Source organism: Euprymna scolopes, chromosome 2 (assembly GCF_053919585.1).
Source record: "Euprymna scolopes isolate OS-2025 chromosome 2, ASM5391958v1, whole genome shotgun sequence".
Lineage (NCBI taxonomy): Eukaryota > Metazoa > Mollusca > Cephalopoda > Sepiida > Sepiolidae > Euprymna > Euprymna scolopes.
In genome coordinates this window covers 197998373-198025794 of record NC_136483.1, presented here as the reverse complement: position 1 = coordinate 198025794, position 27422 = coordinate 197998373, and the positions used below count along the sequence as shown (strand labels likewise).

The 27422-nt window shown below is 34.9% G+C and overlaps 1 protein-coding gene across 1 annotated transcript in view; it reads left to right on the top strand.

The window, feature by feature from the left end:
* Nucleotides 1-27422, top strand: part of LOC145241301 (uncharacterized) — a 262494-nt gene that overhangs the window by 16364 nt on the left and 218708 nt on the right. Inside the window, exons 2-3 of the mRNA XM_080104065.1 lie at nucleotides 3071-3217; nucleotides 10057-10225. Of these exons, the coding sequence (XP_079960191.1) occupies nucleotides 3071-3217; nucleotides 10057-10225 (316 nt within the window). The remainder of the gene's footprint in view (nucleotides 1-3070; nucleotides 3218-10056; nucleotides 10226-27422) is intronic.

Genomic DNA, 27422 nt, shown 5'->3' with positions numbered 1-27422 from the left:
TTTCCTGTTGGATTGCAACGTATATTCCCAGCAAATATAGCAAAACATATTTGGATGGCTTAAAAAAAAACGTTGCCTAGGAGAAAATGTAGCCATGTTTAATTTTTGCTCCAAAAATCCGCAACAAAAGTTAAATAATGCAGCTTAATTATATCCTGTCTGACTTAAAAATGAATTCCTAACATTAAGAGAATAAACCTTACTTTGATCTAGAAATCATCAAAAACATGCCACAATTGGTAGGCCTATGTACTACTCAGTGTCCACTTCTTACCAACTGCATACCTCTTTGTATAGAAAATTTGACTTTTACTTTAAGGTTTGTAATGTCATAGTTAATTAACATACATAACAACCTACAATTGTAATTATGAAGCTAGAATGTATATAGAAACACACCTAATATACAGTCATTGCACGCACCTACGCTTCACAGTCAGATAAACTATTCTAAAAAATAACGCCTCTGAAGACTAGTACATAATTCACAGGTATATTTGTTTAAAGACAAAAAGTAAAAACTGAAATAGAAAAAATGACGAGAAAGTAAAAGCAATAGCAACAAACTAGTGTAGGAAAATAGAATAAGTTCATAAAAATAGGACATGAAATGTCACGTTGCATGACAAAGTAAAAAAACACATTGTCCAGAAGAAGAAATGAGTAAAACATATCGTTGATGCTGGGGATGGGAGCAGATAAAGAACAAGGCGTGCTGTGTCGTCAGTGATTGCAACAAGAAATCCTATTCATTTCTTGTAAGAATTTTATTTTAGTCATTCGATCACTTAATAATTGAGAGTTACACTTTCCAATCAGCCGATTAAATTTCTGCTTATTTGTTTTGTAGCAAGCCATGAAAGAGCAACGAAATGGAAAAGGCCGAAATTCTTTATTAATAGACTCAAAAGAAACTTCATTAATAGAAATTTTAAAACATGGCGTACACTATAGTGAAAAGAATGATTATTGTTGTATGAAAAGTATACTTTTAAAGATTGCATTTGAGTTTTGGATTTTTTTTCTTTCAAACTTTCAAAATATTATTTTGTTTCAGTTGAAGATGAGGCATCCTGCTAGATGCCAAACATTCACTCACTATCTCATACATTTCCAACCGAGATATCTTTTTAAGATTCTAACTGTCCCTTTACATGCAATTTGTGGCTTCTCAGATTTTCTGGAACTTGATAGAACCAGCAACATACTGCAGTCAAGAGGGAAAGAAACAGATTGATGCTCAAGACGTCAAATCCTGGTGAAAATGAACAAACGGTGCAGTTTTAGGCCTTAACATATGTAAATTTGAGTTCTGCACTATGAAAAAAAAAGAAAAGTCCATGATTTGCCCCCCCCCCCTATTTAGCTCCAAAAGTCCCCAAGGCCTTAACATATTGAGACAAGTCAATTCCCCTTCTGCCTACACTATCTCTATCTTTACTCTTATATAAAAGTCACTTTGTGTGTGTGTGTGTGTGTGTAGGTTCCAAAATCTTTTTAAAATTTCACACAAAGCTAATTTATATGTCTGGCAGTGTTCTTAGATATATTTTGTACAGCAATTAATCTGATAAGTAGCGAAAATCGAAAAAATTCCGATCTTAAAAGCTTTTTCTGTCTTACAGATAAAAAAGAAGAATTTTTACAGGAGAATATTTTGCATTACACCGACCAAGGGAGATAATAAAATTTTAGCAAATCATTTCTTCTTAATAAAACAGATTTATTATAATCTGGAGATATAGCTCAGTGGCAGAGCATTCGACTACAGATCGAATGATCCCCCGTTCAAGCCCGTGCATACCTCACCATTTTATTTTAATTTTTTCTTATTAATGAGTTTAATTTACGACAAAAGAAGAAGATACCATTTAAAATCACCGCAAATCATTTCTTCGTTTGCATATTTTAAAACTAAACGTTAATCAGAAGTGACTTTTCCAGGGCATTCATCATCAAACCCAAATATCAGCTGACGTGATATTGTAAACAAACACAGACGGAATTTGGTGAACGACATTATCATTATTATTTTTTTAATTTTTTGCGATATAGTTCACCGGGCAAATTATTTGTCGTAATCTATAATATTCAATAGAGGATGGTTTCCTTCAATAATTACAAGAAACCTTCTCTGCCACCAATAGCAATGGCCAGTGACTCCCTATCTGAGAGTACATCTTTCAAACTGCATGGCCTAACGTTCACAGGAAACATGAGTTGGAACAATTACATTGAAAACATTGCCAGGGCCGCTGCGAAGAAGGTAGGCACTCTCTACCGTGCTAGAAAGCTACTGACACCTGAAAGTACCTCTATAAGGCCACCATTCGCCCATGTATGGAGTATTGCTGTCATATTTGGACTGGTGCATCTGCTACTAGTCTCTCGCTCCTAGACAAGGTTCAAAAGAGAGTCGCCAATCTGATAGTTCCTGAACTGTCATCTAAGCGTCAGCCTCTGTCCCATCGACGAAACGTTGCATCCCTCTGCCTGTTCTACAAGTATTTTAATGGTGAATGCTCTGACGAACTGCAGACACTTGTGCCACCATGACGTAGACACCCTCGACAAACCCGACAGGCAGCTAAATCCCACCCCCACGCAGTAGAGATCCCTATATGTAAAAGATCTTTCTACTCCAGTAGTTTCTTCCCCAGAACCACTAGACTCTGGAATTCCATTCCAGGTCCCTGCTTCCCCAACTGTACTGACATGCACAAGTTCAAGTGTAATGTGAACCGACATCTTGCTGCCCAAATCCCAACATAGTGCCCCTAATAGTAGCCCCCTACACCAAAGTAGCAATGTGTCTTGTTTGGGGTGAAAATGTAATTAAAAAATTTTTTTTAAATACATACGTAATCTGCATGAATTAAAATATCATGTTTAAGCGTATTGTACGAGCGGACCACGAGTTAGTTGAATTCTAACTAAAATCATATGCTATTCACTCACGTACCATATTCATGTCTTGTAAGAATTTTTTTTCAGTATTAAATTACAAATTCTTGAAAATAATACAATCATCCTGTACGTTTTATTTCAATTTCTTCATTTCTTTAACTAGATATTCTGGCTTCCTGGTTTTAATGGCGTCCTCCTCGAAGAATGGTTGGTTTTGTCTCGTCGACGTGATCCTGTTGAAATGAACGTGGACTTCCGGGAGCGAGCCAGGCGGACACAGATCTACATCTGCACCACAATGTACCGCGAGGTTTCGCTCACTCTTTTTTTTCAATTTCATATTCTTGCCAAATGAATACGTGCATTACCCCCCCTCTTTCCTCCCGAAATTATATTATTCTATTAAAAAATAATTATATTATTTTATTAAAAAATCTATTTTATTATTTCATTTAAAAAATGACATTATTTTGTTAAAAAAAACCCTATTTTATTATTCTATTAAAAAGTTATATTATTTTATTTTTAAAATTACATTTTTTTATTCAAAAGAAGTATTTTATTATTTTATTAAAAGTTTATATCATTTTATTAAAAAAAAATATATTATATTATTTAAAAAATAATGTTATTTAAAAAAAATTATATTATTGTATTATTAAAAAACTAGTGGGGGCGCTTGGTCTTGCCTGGTCATAAAATATGCTTAAATATATTTTAATTTATGTAAAATTTTGTATTTATTATTACAGAGCCAATTCTCTATTTAACATTATATTGTACCTAATGTATTGCAATGATTTCAAAAGTTAAAAAGAATGATTTGGTTGCCATTAGCTAGAATCGAAACCCAAGCATTCATGTTTCCTATTGTTTGAGCTATCGACAGATAGATAAAAAAGATTTTAAAATTGAACTATTTCAAGCTATGAATGAATTTGCATATGCACAAAAGTAATAGAAATATATCGGCAAGTCGAAATGAACATTTTTGCATTCAAACTTGCCCACATATTTCTGTACGCGTTATTCATCCAAACAAAGATTTTACTTATTATAAACCATCCTTGGTGTATGATTATTATTTTCTGTTATTATTTTCAGTATTATGTGACAAATAGTTTAAGAGTTTATCGGTTAAATATTTTCACACAAACATATACACATAGACCTTATTTCTAAAATGATTAATAATAATATCAATAATTTTTGTATAGGAAAAGGCGCCATAAACGTCTGACCAATTCTTTAATCACGTTTTGTTTTTGATTCTTTTGTTTCTTTTTTTACAAACAAAAATATGGATTAAACTGTAGTATTTGTTCTGCATCGAGAGATCATCCTTTTAGGCATTTCCTCTTGCTTTAAAACAAAAGATTGGTTTCTTGCTTATAGCTTGAGGTGTCTGGACTCGTGAATAAATGCAGACGGGAATATATGTGTATTTTTGTTTCAAATCCAGAGTGTCCTTTTGTGGGGAACCCGATTCTTTATAATAAAAGAAACCTGTCCACATGCCTCCAATGCTTATATAGGTTGAAACGATGAAATTGTCGCTCTAGAAAAAAAAACATGATTCAATTTCTGTCTGATGAAAACCAGTTTTCTTTTTATGTTGCAGACCATCTACTAGTTGGCGCTTGTGTACAAATCCCAAAAGCAATAGGCGCCTTCTATCATGTCTGAAAGTGATGCAATGTTCAACGAGCGAGATCAGATGCACTGCTGTACAACTCATACTCTACCGATTCAAGTTATGACAAGAGGACCATCGCCAGCACCCTCAAAATGCATCACTGAATTGCCAAAAATAATAGAGATGTGCCTAGGGTGATGAAAACAAGTTTCCGGTCACGATTATGGCCTTTGGTGTGGTTTTAAGTGAGGGCCACATCATGCCACCTCACATCTTCGAAGTTGCCTTCAAAGTAAACACCAAAGTGTACCTGGATGTGTTAAAGAGTGTGGTGATGATCTTCTCGTGCTGCTGAAAGACCCTGGGTGTGGCAGAAGGACTCGGCACCAGCCCACAAGTCCAAAGAGACCCAGGCTTGGCTTCAGAAGGAGTGTTATGACTTTGTAGCCTTTTCTCACTGGCCCCTCCCTCCTCCCCCGATCTGAACCCATTGGACTTCTTTTGGTCGTACGTCGAAAACATCACCAATATGACCCCCACAACACCAAAGCCAGCCTGATAGCCACCATCCGCCGAGTATTTGCTGAACTTCCATCGGCGCTTGTGGAAAAGGCATGCTCCCAGTTCTGGACCCATATTGAGGCAGTGATTGAGGCTGAATGCGGCTACATTGAATAGATGTCAGATTTACCACATTGATTTTTCCGATAAAAGTTTAAAAATAAAGCTGTAGTGTTGTTTTCTTCAGGACAACAACTTCATCGTTCCACCCTGTATGTGCCCTGGTTTTTTCTCCATTATCTTCTAGACTGACCATGTCATCTTGGTGACAACTGAGGGTGTGCGCACTGATTTACAAGTATAAAAAAACAAAACACTACAAACTCAATACATTGTGTATAAATCAGTTATGCTCTGAGTGTGTATGATAAACCACTCTCAAACGTTCTATGTCGATAGCTGTCTGTCGAAACATCTTTGGCAGTAACCAGTTCATCTCATCATTCGCTAAAGTTCTGCCCGATCTTCTCTGAGATGAAAACTGTCATCAATTGTAGTCAACTAAAAACTGGCGTAAACTATCTCAAAACTTGTAAATATATTTACTTCAGGATCGGAAATCCTATGTCCGGTTCGTTTGTCTCACTCGGCAAGTCTTGACTAACTATCAAGCCTGCTTTTGATATTCATCCTACCACCTTTGTGTGCCTTGATGAATAATTTCTGACCATTGTTATGACCACTTTTAGCGTTTTAGTTTTTTATGGATCGCTCTTTGAGGCCCTAACTCATAATATGACACTTGTTATATAAGGAAGAGGTGGCGCTTTTATTCTCTCTACTATGGATACTGTTCATCTCAGCAACTGCTGCAATAGGTTGGAAGACAGTCATTATTGACTAATGAGATTTAGGAAATGGCGTAAGAACCATAAAAGATATAAAGTCATTTCCGCTTCTATCTATCTATCTATCTATCTATCCTTTTCCATCTCTTTTCTGCTGGATATTGTCCTAACTATATGTGTCATGACTGGAAGGCACGCCTCTTTCCCCAAACACATGTGCAGAGAGGGTACTTAAAAACCATGATACATTTCTTTATGCTTCTGGAGATATAAGTAAACCTGCGAACGGTGAATCGTGAAAAAGTGTTGTCTCTTTAATAAGTTCCTTTTTCAAGCTGGTGCATCTTATAACGAAGTCCATCCATCCATAGCCTTGAGCCCCTGGGGGGCATAGGCCATCTACAACTTTTGTAGATGTTTTTGTAGCAAGGAGTTCTTTTTACAGGGTGAGGGTGCTGAACCCACGCCCAACTTCCCAGAAGGTACATACAGCGCCTAGCCTTTCCAAATGGTCACCCATCTGGTACTGGCCAGGGTCAACGTTGCTTAACTTTGGTGATCTGGCGAGAACCTGTGTGTCAACGTGATTGTGCCGTACTTATAACAAAGTGTCGGAGTTTATACAGCAGATCAGATGCGTTGTTGTCGTCGTCTGAGGTTCGAATCAGAGAATGAAACCAACTTGTCCTTGGTTGGCTGTTCTATGCAACATACTCATACAAAGTAACGTTTTTTCGTATGTAGTTTGTAATCATACGTCTTCAAATAAAAGCGAAGCAAAGAATGATGTGAAAAGTTGACGTCCAACCTGTATACCTTCATTGCTTATTTGTATTCACACTATATGCCCACATATTGTACAGTATGGAGTATTATTTTATAACGTGTTCTGCAATCTAAAAGTGATATTTTATCGTCAGCCAGTGTCTGGTCAGCATAGACCACAATGAACGATACAATATATTTTTGTAAATTCCAGATTGGTCACAGGTCTTCGATATGCAATGCCACTACATAAAAACGCTAACGCATTGTTTCATAACATTACATTTATAAATGATCACCCATTTAACTATTAACCAAGACCAAATTTCCACTGCTAACGATTACTACACTAATTAACCCTTATCCTTGAGTGGCCTCTGGGCCTTAGGTGATTCCGTTACAAAAAAGAAAAACACTTCAAAGGTCAATAACAATCAAGATCTCTCTGAGTCTCTCTCCGCTGATCTTGAGCACGTAGTGCAATGGGGCAAAAGGTGGATGGTTAATTTAAACGCTTAAAAAACCAAGCGCTTATCTTTTCACTATAAAGGCTCTGATCCCCACTTGGCATCCATTAATATGAATGGCTCTCATCTCAAAGAAGCTCCCTGCTTTGACAAGCTTCTTGGTCTGACCTTCAGTCCTTACCTGAAATGGGAGACATTCAGCAAATCCTTGAAACCTCTTTCCCACATTTATTTTCATGACATGTGCTCATGTGCTCAGCTGAGCTTGCATCTGTGGTCACCTTCTGCCAAATTTTCACAATCTAGCTACAGCCACTATCAACAATTTCTTCCACTACGTTCCTAAACTTAAATGCAAATTCCATAAGCAAACTTCTTTCCTAAAAGTCCCCGACTGTAGAAGTCTGTTCTGCCGGCTTGCTTTTCAGCTGACTACAATATGGTCATCTTCAAGTCCAGTGTAAACAAGTTCTTGTTGAGCCGTCCACTTAAATAATCAAATTAAACCCAATTTCCACCACTAACTATTAATGAGTTGTGGACACCACCATGCACTCATTAACCCTTATCCTTGAGTGGCCTTCGAGCTTTTTTTTTTTTACAAGGTGGTCACCACATCAAGGCCCGGGAGCCACTCGGGGATAAGGGTTATTGTGTGTACAGTACATAACTCTCTTGTAAAAAAACAAACTCTTTTAACTTTGGTAATCTTACGGGAATCGTGGTCTAGCGTGATTTTAGTTCTATTCCGATGTGTTGTTTATCCAAAAATTATTCGTATTTCAACTCATTAGAATAAACTTGGACTTTTCTGATCACATCTGAATTTCGGATCAGCCAAACTGACATTTATGCCATTTAGTTTTCACGCATCCTTTATCGATTCTTCAAGTTGAGCACACACCTTATTCATGACAAACATCCGAACCTTATCTTCAATCCCATTGCATCAAATGCGATGAACCAGCACTCGGCCTAAATACATAATGGATTTTGACACGTATTTTCAAAAGCAGAAGGTGTTTCCATAAACAGTCTGGTCGCATTGCGCCGACAACTTTAACTGAATTGATCATCACATACGTCAAAAGCTACAAATGTACTTTTATTGGAAATCGTGAAGAATTAACAAATGTATTTTGATCTTTTCCTCTTGGTCACAATTTATTCGTCTAAAACAGGGGTCACCAAAGGTTTCGAATAAGGCGCTACGTTGCTGACTTTTTAGAGCTACGTGGGCCAAAATTAAAAAAAAAATTACCTGAACATGTTTAATAATCTTTTTTTTTTTTTTTAGTAAAAATCGTTTTCCAAAACCTCATTTTTAAAAAGTATTTTCGGAACCAAAAGAAAAACCATTACCCCATTTTTACGCATTTCCATTTTAAAAATAATTCATGAATATTTTTATGTCTTCTATAAAAGCTACAAAGGACGGATCAAAAAATCTGGCGAGTCGGATCTGGTTCCGGGCCAGTAGTTCAGAAATCTCTAAAATAAACAACAAATAAAGTACTTGTTTATATTATTTAGATTATTCGCACAATTGTTCTCATCTTTAGTGTTATATTTTCACTAGGTTTCGGCCGATATAATCTTCAACCTTCTTTAGGTTCACCCTGTCGAATTTGAGAATCTTTCTATGGAATTGATAGTCTCTTTTGTTTCCTAGAATTACCCGCCTGTAAAACTCTGTACTGCGAGTCTGCTTCCCAGCTGACTACAACATGGGCATTTTCAAGTCTAATGTTGAGCCGTCGTTTTAAATTATCAAATTCTATCCAATTTCTACCATTATCAATCACCACAGTGTTGTCTCACCGTCCAACTGACATCCATTAACCCTTCGCGTGATGACATACTTGTAAAAAAAACTCTTCTCCTGACCTCTCCTCTTCCCCACTCCCCCCCAAAACAGATAAAATGCGGGTTGCAATAATAAAAACAAACAACGTTTTATTAATAATCGCGATGATGAAATGCTTTCATGTCATTAAAAATATCATTTCCTTTATATTTCTACTTCTACATAGAAACACACAGATAAATGTCCACCATTCCACAATGCGTTCCACAGTGGCATTTATCTTGTATTTCGTACATATGCCAAAAAAGAGTCAATGGTTTGAATGTGTGCCTCGACGAAGTTTAACCAGACGCATGCCTTTTGTTTACATAGAAGTCACCACTTATCAAGGCCCGGAAGCCACTCGGGGATAAGGGTTATTGCGTGTACAGTAATCAATGGGATATTAAGTAATCGTTACTATTGGAGATTTGATAAAGTGTCTTACTTAAGGGGACGGTTCATCAGGAATTTGTTTATGTTAGACTTGAAGACATCCAAGTTGTAGTCAGGTGGGAAACAGGCAGACGAAAGAGAGTTCCACTGGCGTGCACTTCTAAGAAAGAAGCTTTGTTCATGGAATCTACGTTTTGATTTTGGCACAGCTAAAGAGTGCAGAAAATTTTTGACAGTGGTTTCAGCTAGACGGGTGTTTATCCTGAAAGACTGGCGAGGGAGGACCAGGAGTTGGAGCTCAGATGAGCACCTTCCATGGAAGTAGCGATAAAACAAAAACAGGCTCACTACGTCTCTTCTGTGGGAGAGAGATTGCAGGGAAGAGAAAAGGGCATCCCCCACTAAGCCACAAAGTCTATTTTGTACTCTGTCAAGGCAGGATAGGCTGTTTTTAGCAGCTCCTGTCCAGATGTGGCAGCAGTACTCCATCCTTGGACATACTTGAGGAATCACAAAAGTAGTTCAAGTGTGTGTTGCCCATGACTTTTCATACTATTTTTTTAAAAATATTTTTCTTGCTTTCTTCAATGAGTAGCGAGGCACAAGATCTAAACTGATTCACATCGAACCTCGCTACACTGAGAAGCAGGTCAATAGCTTAATATATTTTTGTTTCTCTTTTGATTCCAGTCTGACGTGGAAATGACTCAACTCTTGCAATCCATCAACCGCGTAAATGCCGCCCAACATGGAAGCCTTCGTCATTTTGAATCACATATTTTCTTTGACGGTGGCGTTAAAGAAACCCAACCAACTGAATTCGCTTTGCAATTGCTTTCTCTGCTACCCATCAATTTAGGTATGTTTGGTTTACCCGTATTTCATTCTTTATCTATTTTACCAGCAGGGTAAACTGATGTTGCCTGGGCATGATATTAAATAAAATGTCAGTCATGAATAATCTAGTTTGAAAGTTTAGCAGCAAAAATGATAAACAATCGCTCCAATAATGCACAAATTGAGAAAAAAGACTTGCAATTTAATGTATTCATATTATTTTGCTTATTCGGACTAGTATTCTTATCTTGTTATAGTATCAACGTTTCGATCGGTGTAACCTCCGACTTTTTCAAGTTCGTCGTCATGAATTTGTAAACCAGTCGAACTTAGGAATCCGGACGGACATAAAGGTTTTCAAGTCTGATAAAGATACGTCTAAATTTACCTAACTCCTTTACCTTAGTAAGGATCGGTGAGAGATGAAGGGCAGGGCGACTATCCCTTTCTTCACATATTTGTCTACATAGTCTTGATTGATTCCATTCCAATACCTTATGATACACGCACTAAAAGTTTGTTTTCGTATGTTCAGTCTATTACGTGCAGTAAACAGCCTTAACCCCTGGCTCCTATTTTGATTATAACAGTGATAAATAAACGTATCCAGTTCTTTATAACCATGCAGATGTTCGAACTAAAAACAAAACTAAAAAAGGTCAAAGATGCGCGAGCCTTTTCAAGTCTCACACAAAAACAAGTTCACATTTCAAGCTATATTACTTGTCGCATACATACGTGCACACAAACATACGTGCCCACGTCCACACACGTACATATATTCACGTTCGCGTACATACACTCACATTCACGTGTATATATACACACACGCTAACGTACACACATGTACTCACACACGCACACATGGACGACGTCACTTCCTCTTTCAAAGGAAATCCACACATGCGCAAAAGATACTCCGGAAACGAGTATAAAAGAAAAAGCAATAAGCGGCTCCTCCTTTTCGGCCCAGCTTTCGAGCTGGTCGGTCTATAAACCGACCGCGTGCTTCACACCATTTACTACCATGTGGGGCAAAAAGCTAACAGACTGCACGTACACATTCACACTCTTTCTCTCTCTATCTACTACTGGTCGAGAACACCTTCGTGTAGCTGACTGCTAACTGATGTCAACTCTCTATCCTCTTCTTTGTCTACATGCTGGACTATCGTTCCCATTTTCCACTACATCACTCACTTCTTTTCCCCACGCGAACAAACGATAGTGACCCGAACGTGAGATGAACACACATTTCCTTTTTCCTTCTACAATACCAGTCCTCTACAAACGATGGTTACACCCGCGCGGACGTGAACACGTGCTATATCTAAAACATTAACGTTTATCTTATCCATCAATTGAGTTTTTGTTTCCTCCAATTCCATTCGTTTCATTATTTTCTTGTAGCGAGTTAGGGTATTATTATATCCTGGTCCGCAACAAAGATTACGTTGGTAATATTACCAGGATGAGAATAGTAGTTTGAATGATACAAATGGTACAATTTTTTAATCCTCATCTAAAAATTCCTGAAACTTTTTTAAAATCATTTATGCAAACAGTAAATAGAATTAATGCATGTCAGACGAAAAATAGTAAAAAACAAATTCAAAATAAAAAACTCTAATTATTTCCTTTTTGTCTTCCATACTTTTTTGAAATTCATCAAATATTTTTCAACACATACTTCCTATTTACTTGCCTCTCCACGGGGACAGAGTTCAACACAAGGCAAGTTTTTAATATGTGGGAACATTCGCCTCCCCACCCCAACGGGGTTATTCTGGATAGAAACAAAAGTAATAGTTGCCTCAGTCTAGAAGGATTTCTCCTTCACTGATCCAGAACAGAAAAGGCGAAGTGTAGTATCAGAATAGATACTACACTTCGTTTCTAGCCAAAAGGCCAAGCCCTCTGAATTGTACTTGTAGAGGACTAGGATATATAAATCCTAATCCCGTTACAAAAGAAAATAATGAAACGAATGGAATGAAGGAAACAAAAACTCAATTGCTGGATAAAATAAACGTGTCGTTTATTTACTGTTGAAAATGGAATGTTTTAGGTGTAACACGTGTTCATGTCCGCATTCGGGTGTCACCATCGTTTGTTGCGGGACTTGTAGTATAGAAGGAAAAGGAAATGTGTGTTCATCTCATGTTCGAGTCACCATCGTTTGTTCGCACGTGGAAAGAGGAGTGAGCAATGTAGTGGAAATGGGAATGACAGTCCAGCGTGTAGACAAAGAAAAAGATAGAGGGTTGACATCAGTAAAGCTGCACGCCATGTTAGCAGTCAGCTACGCAAAGGTATTCTCAGGCATAAGTTGTATATATAGAGAGAGAAAGAGTGAGAATGTCAATCCAGTTCATGGAGAGAGAAAGCGTATAAGGTGTACGTACTGCCTGTTAACTCTTGTCCCACGCATAGTAGCGGGTGGTGTGAGGCGCGCGCCGGCGCGCGTGCCGAAAGAGCAAAATGGTTCATCGACCACTCAGCTCGGAAGGTGAGTTGAAAAGAGGAGGAAGCAGCTTATTGCTCTTGCTTTTATAGTTGTTTCCGGTGGTCTTTTGCGCATGTGTGGATTTCCTTCAAAGGGGAAGTGACGTTGCCCATGTGTGCGTACGTGTGCGCATATGTGTGCGTACATGTGTGTACGTTAGCGTGTGTGTGCCTGCACGTGAATGTGGGTGTATGTACATGAACGTGAGTATATCTACGTGTGTGTACGTGTGCACGTATGTTTGTGTGTGCGTATGTATACGACAAGAAATAAGGCTTGAGATGTGAATGCGTGTTTTTGTGTGCGACTAGAAAAGGCTTGCGCATACTATGTAAAAAGAGAAACACTTTACAATCCTGGAAACCAAAAATGTACATGAATCTGCCCACGTACGAATTTGGAATTAGATATTCTGTCTCTTACTTGGTTGGCTGGATGGACGTGTTCACCGCAGCAGCTCTAAGTTCTTTTCACACGTTCTTTTTACACCATTTACCCCATGCTGTCGGATCTCGAAACTGATTAATTTAGACCGTATTCCTAAACAGCGCTTCTCTTTTCTATTTCTCGCAGGAATAGTCCCCAGACAATACAATGTAAGTCGTTTACATATCCTTTAGATGATCTATGGTCTATTTCCCCTGACGGTATATATCTATGTAAATACAACGGTAAAATGTATGTTTGTTCATAACTGATAATATAAAAAAAAACTACACAACCGATTGCCTCGACATTTTGCGATTGTGTTGTTATTTACAAACACCGCGATTTTTTAAAAATATTTTATATTTAACATTAAAAAACAATACTTACACAGTGATTGACATTATTAGACCATGGATAAATCCTAGTTTAGTAACCTAAACATTATACAGTGATTAAGACATTGTCAGAACATGAATCAATCCTAGTTTAGTCACCTAAATAATACACAGTGATTAAGACATTGTCAGAACATGAATCAATCCTAGTTTAGTCACCTAAATAATATACAGTGATTAAGACATTGTCAGAACATGAATCAATCCTAGTTTAGTCACCTAAATAATATACAGTGATTAAGACATTGTCAGAACATGAATCAATCCTAGTTTAGTCACCTAAATAATACACAGTGATTAAGACATTGTCAGAACATGAATCAATCCTAGTTTAGTCACCTAAATAATATACAGTGATTAAGACATTGTCAGAACATGAATCAATCCTAGTTTAGTCACCTACAAAATATACAGTGATTAAGACATTGTCAGAACATGAATCAATCCTAGTTTAGTCACCTAAAAGTCACAGTGATTAAGACATTGTCAGAACATGAATCAATCCTAGTTTAGTCACATAAATAATACACAGTGATTAAGTCAGAAGATGATTCAATCCTAGTTTAGTCACCTAAATAATATACAGTGATTAATACATAAGTGACCTAAATAATACACAGTGATTAGTCACCTAAATAATATACAGTGATTAAGACATTGTCAGAACATGAATCAATCCTAGTTTAGTCACCTAAATAATACACAGTGATGAGGACATTGTCAGAACATGAATCAATCCTAGTTTAGTCACCTAAATAATATACAGTGCTTAAGACATTGTCAGAACATGAATCAATCCTAGTTTAGTCACCTAAATAATACACAGTGATTAAGACATTGTCAGAACATGAATCAATCCTAGTTTAGTCACCTAAATAATACACAGTGATTAAGACATTGTCAGAACATGAATCAACCCTAGTTTAGTCACCTACATAATACACAGTGATTAAGACATTGTCAGAACATGAATCAATCCTAGTTTAGTCACCTAACTAATATACAGTGATTAAGACATTGTCAGAACATGAATCAATCCTAGTTTAGTCACCTAAATAATATACAGTGATTAAGACATTGTCAGAACATGAATCAATCCTAGTTTAGTCACCTAAATAATACACAGTGATTAAGACATTGTCAGAACATGAATCAATCCTAGTTTAGTCACCTAAATAATATACAGTGATTAAGACATTGTCAGAACATGAATCAATCCTAGTTTAGTCACCTAAAAAATATACAGTGATTAAGACATTGTCAGAACATGAATCAATCCTAGTTTAGTCACCTAAAAGTCACAGTGATTAAGACATTGTCAGAACATGAATCAATCCTAGTTTAGTCACATAAATAATACACAGTGATTAAGTCAGAAGATGATTCAATCCTAGTTTAGTCACCTAAATAATATACAGTGATTAAGACATTAGTCACCTAAATAATACACAGTGATTAGTCACCTAAATAATATACAGTGATTAAGACATTGTCAGAACATGAATCAATCCTAGTTTAGTCACCTAAATAATACACAGTGATGAGGACATTGTCAGAACATGAATCAATCCTAGTTTAGTCACCTAAATAATATACAGTGCTTAAGACATTGTCAGAACATGAATCAATCCTAGTTTAGTCACCTAAATAATACACAGTGATTAAGACATTGTCAGAACATGAATCAATCCTAGTTTAGTCACCTAAATAATACACAGTGATTAAGACATTGTCAGAACATGAATCAACCCTAGTTTAGTCACCTACATAATACACAGTGATTAAGACATTGTCAGAACATGAATCAATCCTAGTTTAGTCACCTAAATAATACACAGTGATTAAGACATTGTCAGAACATGAATCAATCCTAGTTTAGTCACCTAAATAATACACAGTGATTAAGACATTGTCAGAACATGAATCAATCCTAGTTTAGTCACCTAAATAATACACAGTGATTAAGACATTGTCGGAACATGAATACATCCTAGTTTAGTCACCTAAATAATAAACAGTGATTAAGACATTGTCAGACTATGAATACATCCTAGTTTAGTCAGAACATGAATCAATCCTAGTTTAGTCACCTAAATAATACACAGTGATTAAGACATTGTCAGAACATGAATCAATCCTAGTTTAGTCACCTAAATAATACACAGTGATTAACACATTGTCACAACATGAATCTATCCTAGTTTAGTCACCTAAATAATACACAGTGATTAAGACATTGTCAGAACATGAATCAATCCTAGTTTAGTCACCTAAATAATACACAGTGATTAAGACATTGTCAGAACATGAATCAATCCTAGTTAAGTCACCTAAATGATGCACAGTGATTAAGACATTGTCAGAACATGAATCAATCCTAGTTTAGTCACCTAAATAATACACAGTGATTAAGACATTGTCAGAACATGGATCAATCCCAGTTTAGTCACCTAAATAATACACAGTGATTAAGACATTGTCAGAACATGAATCAATCCTAGTTTAGTCACCTAAATGATACACAGTGATTAAGACATTGTCAGAACATGAATCAATCCAAGTTTAGTCACCTAAATAATACACAGTGATTAAGACATTGTCAGAACATGAATCAATCCTAGTTTAGTCACCTAAATAATACACAGTGATTAAGACATGGTCAGAACATGGATCAATCCTAGTTTAGTCACCTAAATTATACACGGTGATAAAGACATTGTCAGAACATGAATCAATCCTAGTTTAGTCACCTAAATAATACACAGTGATTAAGTCAGAACATGAATCAATCCTAGTTTAGTCACCTCAATACTATACAGTGATTAAGACATTAGTCACCTAAATAATACACAGTGATTAGTCACCTAAATAATATACAGTCATTAAGACATTGTCAGAACATGAATCAATCCTAGTTTAGTCACCTAAATAATACACAGTGATTAAGACATTGTCAGAACATGAATCAATCCAAGTTTTGTCACCTAAATAATACACAGTGATTAAGACATTGTCAGAACATGAATCAATCCTAGTTACGTCACCTAAATAATACACAGTGATTAAGACATTGTCAGAACATGAATCAATCCTAGTTTAGTCACCTAAATAATACACAGTGATTAAGACATTGTCAGAACATGAATCAATCCTAGTTTAGTCACCTAAATAATGCACAGTGATTAAGACATTGTCAGAACATGAATCAATCCTAGTTTAGTAACCTAAATAATGCATAGTGATTAAGACATTGTCAGAACATGAATCAATCCTAGTTTAGTCACCTAAATAATGCACAGTGATTAAGACATTGTCAGAACATGAATCAATCCTAGTTTAGTCACCTAAATAATACACAGTGATTTACACATTGTCAGAACATGAATCAATCCTAGTTTAGTCACCTAAATAATACACAGTGATTAAGACATTGTCAGAACATGGATCAATCCAAGTTTAGTCACCTAAATAATACACAGTGATTAAGACATTGCCAGAACATGAATCAATCCTAGTTTAGTCACCTAAATAATACACAGTGATTTAGACATTGTCAGATCATGAATCAATCCTAGTTTAGTCACCTAAATAATTCACAGTGATTAAGACATTGTCAGAACATGAATCAATCCTAGTTTAGTCACCTAAATAATAAACAGTGATTAAGACATTGTCAGAACATGAATCAATACTAGTTTAGTCACCTAAATAATAAACAGTGATTAAGACATTGTCAGAACATGAATCAATACTAGTTTAGTCACCTAAATAATACGCAGTGATCAGGACATTGTCAGAACATGAATCAATCCTAGTCTAGTCACCTAAAGATTACACAGTGATTAAGACATTGTCAGAACATGAATCAATCCTAGTTTAGTCACCTAAATAATACACAGTGATTAAGACATTGTCAGAACATGAATCAATCCTAGTTTAGTCACCTAAATAATACACAGTGATCAAGACATTGTCAGAACATGAATCAATCCTAGTTTAGTCACCTACATAATATACAGCGATTAAGACATTGTCAGAACATGAATCAATCCTAGTTTAGTCACCTAAATAATAAACAGTGATAAAGACATTGTCAGAACATGAATCAATCCTTGTTTAGTCACCTAAATAATACACAGTGATTAAGACATTGTCAGAACATGAATCAATCCTAGTTTAGTCACCTAAATAATACACAGTGATTAAGACATTGTCAGAACATGAATACATCCTAGTTTAGTCACCTAAATAATAAACAGTGATTAAGACATTGTCAGAACATGAATACATCCTAGTTTAGTCAGCTAAATAATACACAGTGATTAAGACATTGTCAGAACATGAATCAATCCTAGTTTAGTCACCTAAATGATACACAGTGATTAAGACATTGTCAGAACATGAATCAATCCTTGTTTAGTCACCCAAATAATACACAGGGATTAGGACATTGTCAGAACATGAATCAATCCTAGTTTAGTCACCTAAAAAATACACAGTGATGAAGACATGGTCAGAACATGAATCAATCCTAGTTTAGTCACCTAAATAATACACAGTGATTAAGACATTGTCAGAACATGAATCAATCCTAGTTTAGTCACCTAAATAATACACAGTGATTAACACATTGTCAGAACATGAATCCATCCTAGTTTAGTCACCTAAATAATACACAGTGATTAAGACATTGTCAGAACATGAATCAATCCTAGTTTAGTCACCTACATAATTCACAGTGATTAAGACATTGTCAGAACATGAATCAATCCTAGTTAAGTAACCTAAATAATGCACAGTGATTAAGACATTGTCAGAACATGAATCAATCCTAGTTTAGTCACCTAAATAATACACAGTGATTAAGACATTGTCAGAACATGGATCAATCCCAGTTTAGTCACCTAAAAAATACACAGTGATTAAGACATTGTCAGAACATGAATCAATCCTAGTTTAGTCACCTAAATAATACACAGTGATTAAGACATTGTCAGAACATGGATCAATCCTAGTTTAGTCACCTAAATAATACACAGTGATTAAGACATTGTCAGAACATGAATCAATCCTAGTTTAGTCACCTAAATATTACACAGTGATTAACACATTGTAAGAACATGAATCAATCCTAGTTTAGTCACCTAAATAATACACAGTGATGTAGACACTGTCAGATCATGAATCAATCCTAGTTTAGTCACCTAAATAATTCACAGTGATTAAGACATTGTCAGAACATGAATCAATCTTAGTTTAGTCACCTACATAATATACAGGGATAAAGACATTGTCAGAACATGAATCAATCCTAGTTTAGTCACCTAAATAATACACAGTGATTAAGACATTGTCAGAACATGAATACATCCTAGTTTAGTCACCTAAATAATAAACAGTGATTAAGACATTGTCAGAACATGAATACATTCCTAGTTTAGTCAGCTAAATAATACACAGTGATTAAGACATTGTCAGAACATGAATCAATCCTAGTTTAGTCACCTAAATGATACACAGTGATTAAGACATTGTCAGAACATGAATCAATCCTAGTTTAGTCACCCAAATAATACACAAGGATTAGGACATTGTCAGAACATGAATCAATCCTAGTTTAGTCACCTAAAAAATACACAGTGATGAAGACATGGTCAGAACATGAATCAATCCTAGTTTAGTCACCTAAATAATACACAGTGATTAAGACATTGTCAGAACATGAATCAATCCTAGTTTAGTCACCTAAATAATACACAGTGATTAACACATTGTCAGAACGTGAATCCATCCTAGTTTAGTCACCTAAATAATACACAGTGATTAAGACATTGTCAGAACATGAATCAATCCTAGTTTAGTCACCTACATAATTCACAGTGATTAAGACATTGTCAGAACATGAATCAATCCTAGTTAAGTAACCTAAATAATGCACAGTGATCAAGACATTGTCAGAACATGAATCAATCCTAGTTTAGTCACCTAAATAATACACAGTGATTAAGACATTGTCAGAACATGGATCAATCCCAGTTTAGTCACCAAAAAATACACAGTGATTAAGACATTGTCAGAACATGAATCAATCCTAGTTTAGTCACCTAAAAAATACACAGTGATTAAGACATGGTCAGAACATGAATCAATCCTAGTTTAGTCACCTAAATAATACACAGTGATTAAGACATTGTCAGAACATGAATCAATCCTAGTTTAGTCACCTACATAATATACAGTGATAAAGACATTGTCAGAACATGAATCAATCCTAGTTTAGTCACCTAAATAATACACAGTGATTAAGACATTGTCAGAACATGAATCAATCCTAGTTTAGTCACCTAAATAATACACAGTGATTAAGACATTGTCAGAACATGAATACATCCTAGTTTAGTCACCTAAATAATAAACAGTGATTAAGACATTGTCAGAACATGAATACATTCCTAGTTTAGTCAGCTAAATAATACACAGTGATTAAGACATTGTCAGAACATGAATCAATCCTAGTTTAGTCACCTAAATGATACACAGTGATTAAGACATTGTCAGAACATGAATCAATCCTAGTTTAGTCACCCAAATAATACACAAGGATTAGGACATTGTCAGAACATGAATCAATCCTAGTTTAGTCACCTAAAAAATACACAGTGATGAAGACATGGTCAGAACATGAATCAATCCTAGTTTAGTCACCTAAATAATACACAGTGATTAAGACATTGTCAGAACATGAATCAATCCTAGTTTAGTCACCTAAATAATACACAGTGATTAACACATTGTCAGAACATGAATCCATCCTAGTTTAGTCACCTAAATAATACACAGTGATTAAGACATTGTCAGAACATGAATCAATCCTAGTTTAGTCACCTACATAATTCACAGTGATTAAGACATTGTCAGAACATGAATCAATCCTAGTTAAGTAACCTAAATAATGCACAGTGATCAAGACATTGTCAGAACATGAATCAATCCTACTTTAGTCACCTAAATAATACACAGTGATTAAGACATTGTCAGAACATGGATCAATCCCAGTTTAGTCACCAAAAAAATACACAGTGATTAAGACATTGTCAGAACATGAATCAATCCTAGTTTAGTCACCTAAAAAATACACAGTGATTAAGACATTGTCAGAACATGGATCAATCCTAGTTTAGTCACCTAAATAATACACAGTGATTAAGACATTGTCAGAACATGAATCAATCCTAGTTTAGTCACCTAAATAATACACAGTGATTAAAACATTGTAAGAACATAAATCAATCCTAGTTTAGTCACCTAAATAATACACAGTGATTTAGACACTGTCAGATCATGAATCAATCCTAGTTTAGTCACCTAAATAATTCACAGTGATTAAGACATTGTCAGAACATGAATCAATCCTAGTTTAGTCACCTACATAATATACAGTGATAAAGACATTGTCAGAACATGAATCAATCCTAGTTTAGTCACCTAAATAATAAACAGTGATTAAGACATTGTCAGAACATGAATCAATCCTAGTTTAGTCACCTAAATAATACACAGTGATTAAGACATTGTCAGAACATGAATCAATCCTAGTTTAGTCACCTAAATAATACACAGTGATTAAGACATTGTCAGAACATGAATACATCCTAGTTTAGTCACCTAAATAATAAACAGTGATTAAGACATTGTCAGAACATGAATACATCCTAGTTTAGTCAACTAAATAATACACAGTGATTAAGACATTGTCAGAACATGAATCAATCCTAGTTTAGTCACCTAAATGATACACAGTGATTAAGACATTGTCAGAACATGCATCAATCCTAGTTTAGTCACCCAAATAATACACAGGGATTAGGACATTGTCAGAACATGAATCAATCCTAGTTTAGTCACCTAAATAATACACAGTGATGAAGACATGGTCAGAACATGAATCAATCCTAGTTTAGTCACCTAAATAATACACAGTGATTAAGACATTGTCAGAACATGAATCAATCCTTGTTTAGTCACCTAAATAATACACAGTGATTAACACATTGTCAGAACATGAATCCATCCTAGTTTAGTCACCTAAATAATACACAGTGATTAAGACATTGTCAGAACATGAATCAATCCTAGTTTAGTCACCTACATAATTCACAGTGATTAAGACATTGTCAGAACATGAATCAATCCTAGTTAAGTAACCTAAATAATGCACAGTGATTAAGACATTGTCAGAACATGAATCAATCCTAGTTTAGTCACCTAAATAATACACAGTGATTAAGACATTGTCAGAACATGGATCAATCCCAGTTTAGTCACCTAAAAAATACACAGTGATTAAGACATTGTCAGAACATGAATCAATCCTAGTTTAGTCACCTAAATAATACACAGTGATTAAGACATTGTCAGAACATGGATCAATCCTAGTTTAGTCACCTAAATAATACACAGTGATTAAGACATTGTCAGAACATGAATCAATCCTAGTTTAGTCACCTAAATAATACACAGTGATTAACACATTGTAAGAACATGAATCAATCCTAGTTTAGTCACCTAAATAATACACAGTGATTTAGACACTGTCAGATCATGAATCAATCCTAGTTTAGTCACCTAAATAATACACAGTGATTAACACATTGTCAGAACATGAATCCATCCTAGTTTAGTCACCTAAATAATACACAGTGATAAAGACATTGTCAGAACATGAATCAATCCTAGTTTAGTCACCTAAATAATTCACAGTGATTAAGAACATTGTCAGAACATGAATCAATCCTAGTGAAGTCACCTAAATAATGCACAGTGATAAAGACATTGTCAGAACATGAATCAATCCTAGTTTAGTCACCTAAATAATACACAGTGATTAAGACATTGTCAGAACATGGATCAATCCCAGTTTAGTCACCTAAATAATACACAGTGATTAAGACATTGTCAGAACATGAATCAATCCTAGTTTAGTCACCTAAATAATACACAGTGATTAAGACATTGTCAGAACATGAATCAATCCTAGTTTAGCCACCTAAATAATATACAGCGATTAAGACATTGTCAGACCATGAATCAATCCTAGTTTAGTCACCTAAATAATACACCGTGATTAAGACATTGTCAAAATATGGATACATCCCAGTTTAGTCACCTAAATAATACACAGTGATTAAGACATTGTCAGAACATGGATCAATCCCAATTTTAGTCACCTAAATAATACACAGTGATTAAGACATTGTCAGAACAGTGATCAATCCAAGTGTAGTCACCTAAATAATACACAGTGATTCAGACATTGTCAGAACATGAATCAATCCTAGTTTAGTCACCTAAAAAATACACAGTGATGAAGACATGGTCAGAACATGAATCAATCCTAGTTTAGTCACCTAAATAATACACAGTGATTAAGACATTGTCAGAACATGAATCAATCCTAGTTTAGTCACCTAAATAATACACAGTGATTAACACATTGTCAGAACATGAATCCATCCTAGTTTAGTCACCTAAATAATACACAGTGATTAAGACATTGTCAGAACATGAATCAATCCTAGTTTAGTCACCTACATAATTCACAGTGATTAAGACATTGTCAGAACATGAATCAATCCTAGTTAAGTAACCTAAATAATGCACAGTGATTAAGACATTGTCAGAACATGAATCAATCCTAGTTTAGTCACCTAAATAATACACAGTGATTAAGACATTGTCAGAACATGGATCAATCCCAGTTTAGTCACCTAAAAAATACACAGTGATTAAGACATTGTCAGAACATGAATCAATCCTAGTTTAATCACCTAAATAATACACAGTGATTAAGACATTGTCACAACATGGATCAATCCTAGTTTAGTCACCTAAATAATACACAGTGATTAAGACATTGTCAGAACATGAATCAATCCTAGTTTAGTCACCTAAATAATACACAGTGATTAACACATTGTAAGAACATGAATCAATCCTAGTTTAGTCACCTAAATAATACACAGTGATTAAGACATTGTCACAACATGGATCAATCCTAGTTTAGTCACCTAAATAATACACAGTGATTAAGACATTGTCAGAACATGAATCAATCCTAGTTTAGTCACCTAAATAATACACAGTGATTAACACATTGTAAGAACATGAATCAATCCTAGTTTAGTCACCTAAATAATACACAGTGATTTAGACACTGTCAGATCATGAATCAATCCTAGTTTAGTCACCTAAATAATTCACAGTGATTAAGACATTGTCAGAACATGAATCAATCCTAGTTTAGTCACCTAAATAATAAACAGTGATTAAGACATTGTCAGAACATGAATCAATACTAGTTTAGTCACCTAAATAATAAACAGTGATTAAGACATTGTCAGAACATGAATCAATCCTAGTTTAGTCACCTACATAATATACAGTGATTAAGACATTGTCAGAACATGAATCAATCCTAGTTTAGTCACCTAAATAATAAACAGTGATAAAGACATTGTCAGAACATGAATCAATCCTAGTTTAGTCACCTAAATAATACACAGTGATTAAGACATTGTCAGAACATGAATCAATCCTAGTTTAGTCACCTAAATAATACACAGTGATTAAGACATTGTCAGAACATGAATACATCCTAGTTTAGTCACCTAAATAATAAACAGTGATTAAGACATTGTCAGAACATGAATACATCCTAGTTTAGTCAGCTTAATAATACACAGTGATTAAGACATTGTCAGAACATGAATCAATCCTAGTTTAGTCACCTAAATGATACACAGTGATTAAGACATTGTCAGAACATGGATCAATCCTAGTTTAGTTACCCAAATAATACACAGGGATTAGGACATTGTCAGAACATGAATCAATCCTAGTTTAGTCACCTAACAAATACACAGTGATTAAGACATGGTCAGAACATGAATCAATCCTAGTTTAGTCACCTAAATAATACACAGTGATTAAGACATTGTCAGAACATGAATCAATCCTAGTTTAGTCACCTAAATAATACACAGTGATTAACACATTGTCAGAACATGAATCCATCCTTGTTTAGTCACCTAAATAATACACAGTGATTAAGACATTGTCAGAACATGAATCAATCCTAGTTTAGTCACCTACATAATTCACAGTGATTAAGACATTGTCAGAACATGAATCAATCCTAGTTAAGTAACCTAAATAATGCACAGTGATTAAGACATTGTCAGAACATGAATCAATCCTAGTTTAGTCACTTAAATAATACACAGTGATTAAGACATTGTCAGAACATGGATCAATCCCAGTTTAGTCACCTAAAAAATACACAGTGATTAAGACATTGTCAGAACATGAATCAATCCGTGCTTAGTCACCTAAATAATACACAGTGATTAAGACATTGTCAGAACATGGATCAATCCTAGTTTAGTCACCTAAATAATACACAGTGATTAAGACATTGTCAGAACATGAATCAATCCTAGTTTAGTCACCTAAATAATATACAGCGATTAAGACATTGTCAGAACATGAATCAATCCTAGTTTAGTCACCTAAATAATACACAGTGATTAACACATTGTCAGAACATGAATCCATCCTAGTTTAGTCACCTAAATAATACACAGTGATAAAGACATTGTCAGAACATGAATCAATCCTAGTTTAGTCACCCAAATAATTCACAGTGATTAAGACATTGTCAGAACATGAATCAATCCTAGTTAAGTCACCTAAATAATGCACAGTGATAAAGACATTGTCAGAACATTAATCAATCCTAGTTTTGTCACCTAAATAATACACAGTGATTAAGACATTGTCAGAACATGGATCAATCCCAGTTTAGTCACCTAAATAATACACAGTGATTAAGACATTGTCAGAACATGAATCAATCCTAGTTTAGTCACCTAAATAATACACAGTGATTAAGACATTGTCAGAACATGAATCAATCCTAGTTTAGTCAACTAAATAATATACAGCGATTAAGACATTGTCAGACCATGAATCAATCCTAGTTTAGTCACCTAAATAATACACCGTGATTAAGATATTGTCAAAATATGGATCAATCCCAGTTTAGTCACCTAAATAATACACAGTGATTAAGACATTGTCAGAACATGGATCAATCCCAGTTTAGTCACCTAAATAATACACAGTGATTAAGACATTGTCAGAACAGTGGTCAATCCTAGTTTAGTCACCTAAATAATACACAGTGATTCAGACATTGTCAGAACATGGATCAATCCTAGTTTAGCCACCTAAATAATACACAGTGATTAAGACATTGTCAGAACATGGATCAATCCTAGTTTAGTCACCTAAATAATACACAGTGATTAAGACATTGTCAGAACATGAATCAATCCTAGTTTAGTCACATAAATAATAAACAGTGATGAAGTCAGAACATGAATCAATCCTAGTTTAGTCACCTCAATAATATACAGTGATTAAGACATTAGTCACCTAAATAATACACAGTGATTAGTAACCGAAATAATATACAGTGATTAAGACATTGTCAGAACATGAATCAATCCTAGTTTAGTCACCTAAATAATACACAGTGATTAAGACATTGTCAGAAAATGAATCAATCCAAGTTTAGTCACCTAAATAATACACAGTGATTAACACATTTTCAGAACATGAATAAATCGTAGTTTAGTCACCTAAATAATACACAGTGATTAAGACATTGTCAGAAAATGAATCAATCCAAGTTTAGTCACCTAAATAATACACAGTGATTAAGACATTGTCAGAACATGAATAAATCGTAGTTTAGTCACCTAAATAATACACAGTGATTAAGACATTGTCAGAACATGAATCAATCCTAGTTTAGTCACCTAAATAATACACAGTGATTAAGACATTGTAAGAACATGAATCAATCCTAGTTTAGTCACCTAAATAATGCACAGTGATTAAGACATTGTCAGACCATGAATCAATCCTAGTGTAGTCACCTAAATAATTCATAGTGATTAAGACATTGTCAGAACATGAATCAATCCTAGTTTAGTCACCTAAATAATGCACAGTGATTAAGACATTGTCAGAACATGAATCAATCCTAGTTTAGTCACCTAAATAATGCACAGTGATTAAGACATTGTCAGAACATGAATCAATCCTAGTTTAGTCACTTAAATAATACACAGTGATTAAGACATTGTCAGAACATGGATCAATCCAAGTTTAGTCACCTAAATAATACACAGTGATTAAGACATTGTCAGAACATGAATCAATCCAAGTTTAGTCACCTAAATAATACACAGTGATTCAGACATTGCCAGAACATGAATCAATACTAGTTTAGTCACCTAAATAATACACAGTGATTGAGACATTGTCAGAACATGAATCAATCCTAGTTTAGTCACCTAAATAATACACAGTGATTAACACATTGTCAGAACATGAATCAATCCTAGTTTAGTCACATAAATAATAAACAGTGATTAAGTCAGAACATGAATCAATCCTAGTTTAGTCACCTCAATAATATACAGTGATTAAGACATTGTCAGAACATGAATCAATCCTAGTTTAGTCACCTAAATAATACACAGTGATTAAGACATTGTCAGAACATGAATCAATCCAAGTTTAGTCACCTAAATAATACACAGTGATTAAGACATCGTCAGAACATGAATCAATCGTAGTTGTGTCACCTAAATAATACACAGTGATTAAGACATTGTCAGAACATGAATCAATCCTAGTTTAGTCACCTAAATAATACACAATGATTAAGACATTGTCAGAACATGAATCAATCCTAGTTTAGTCACCTACATAATGCACAGTGATTAAGACATTGTCAGAACATGAATCAATCCTAGTTT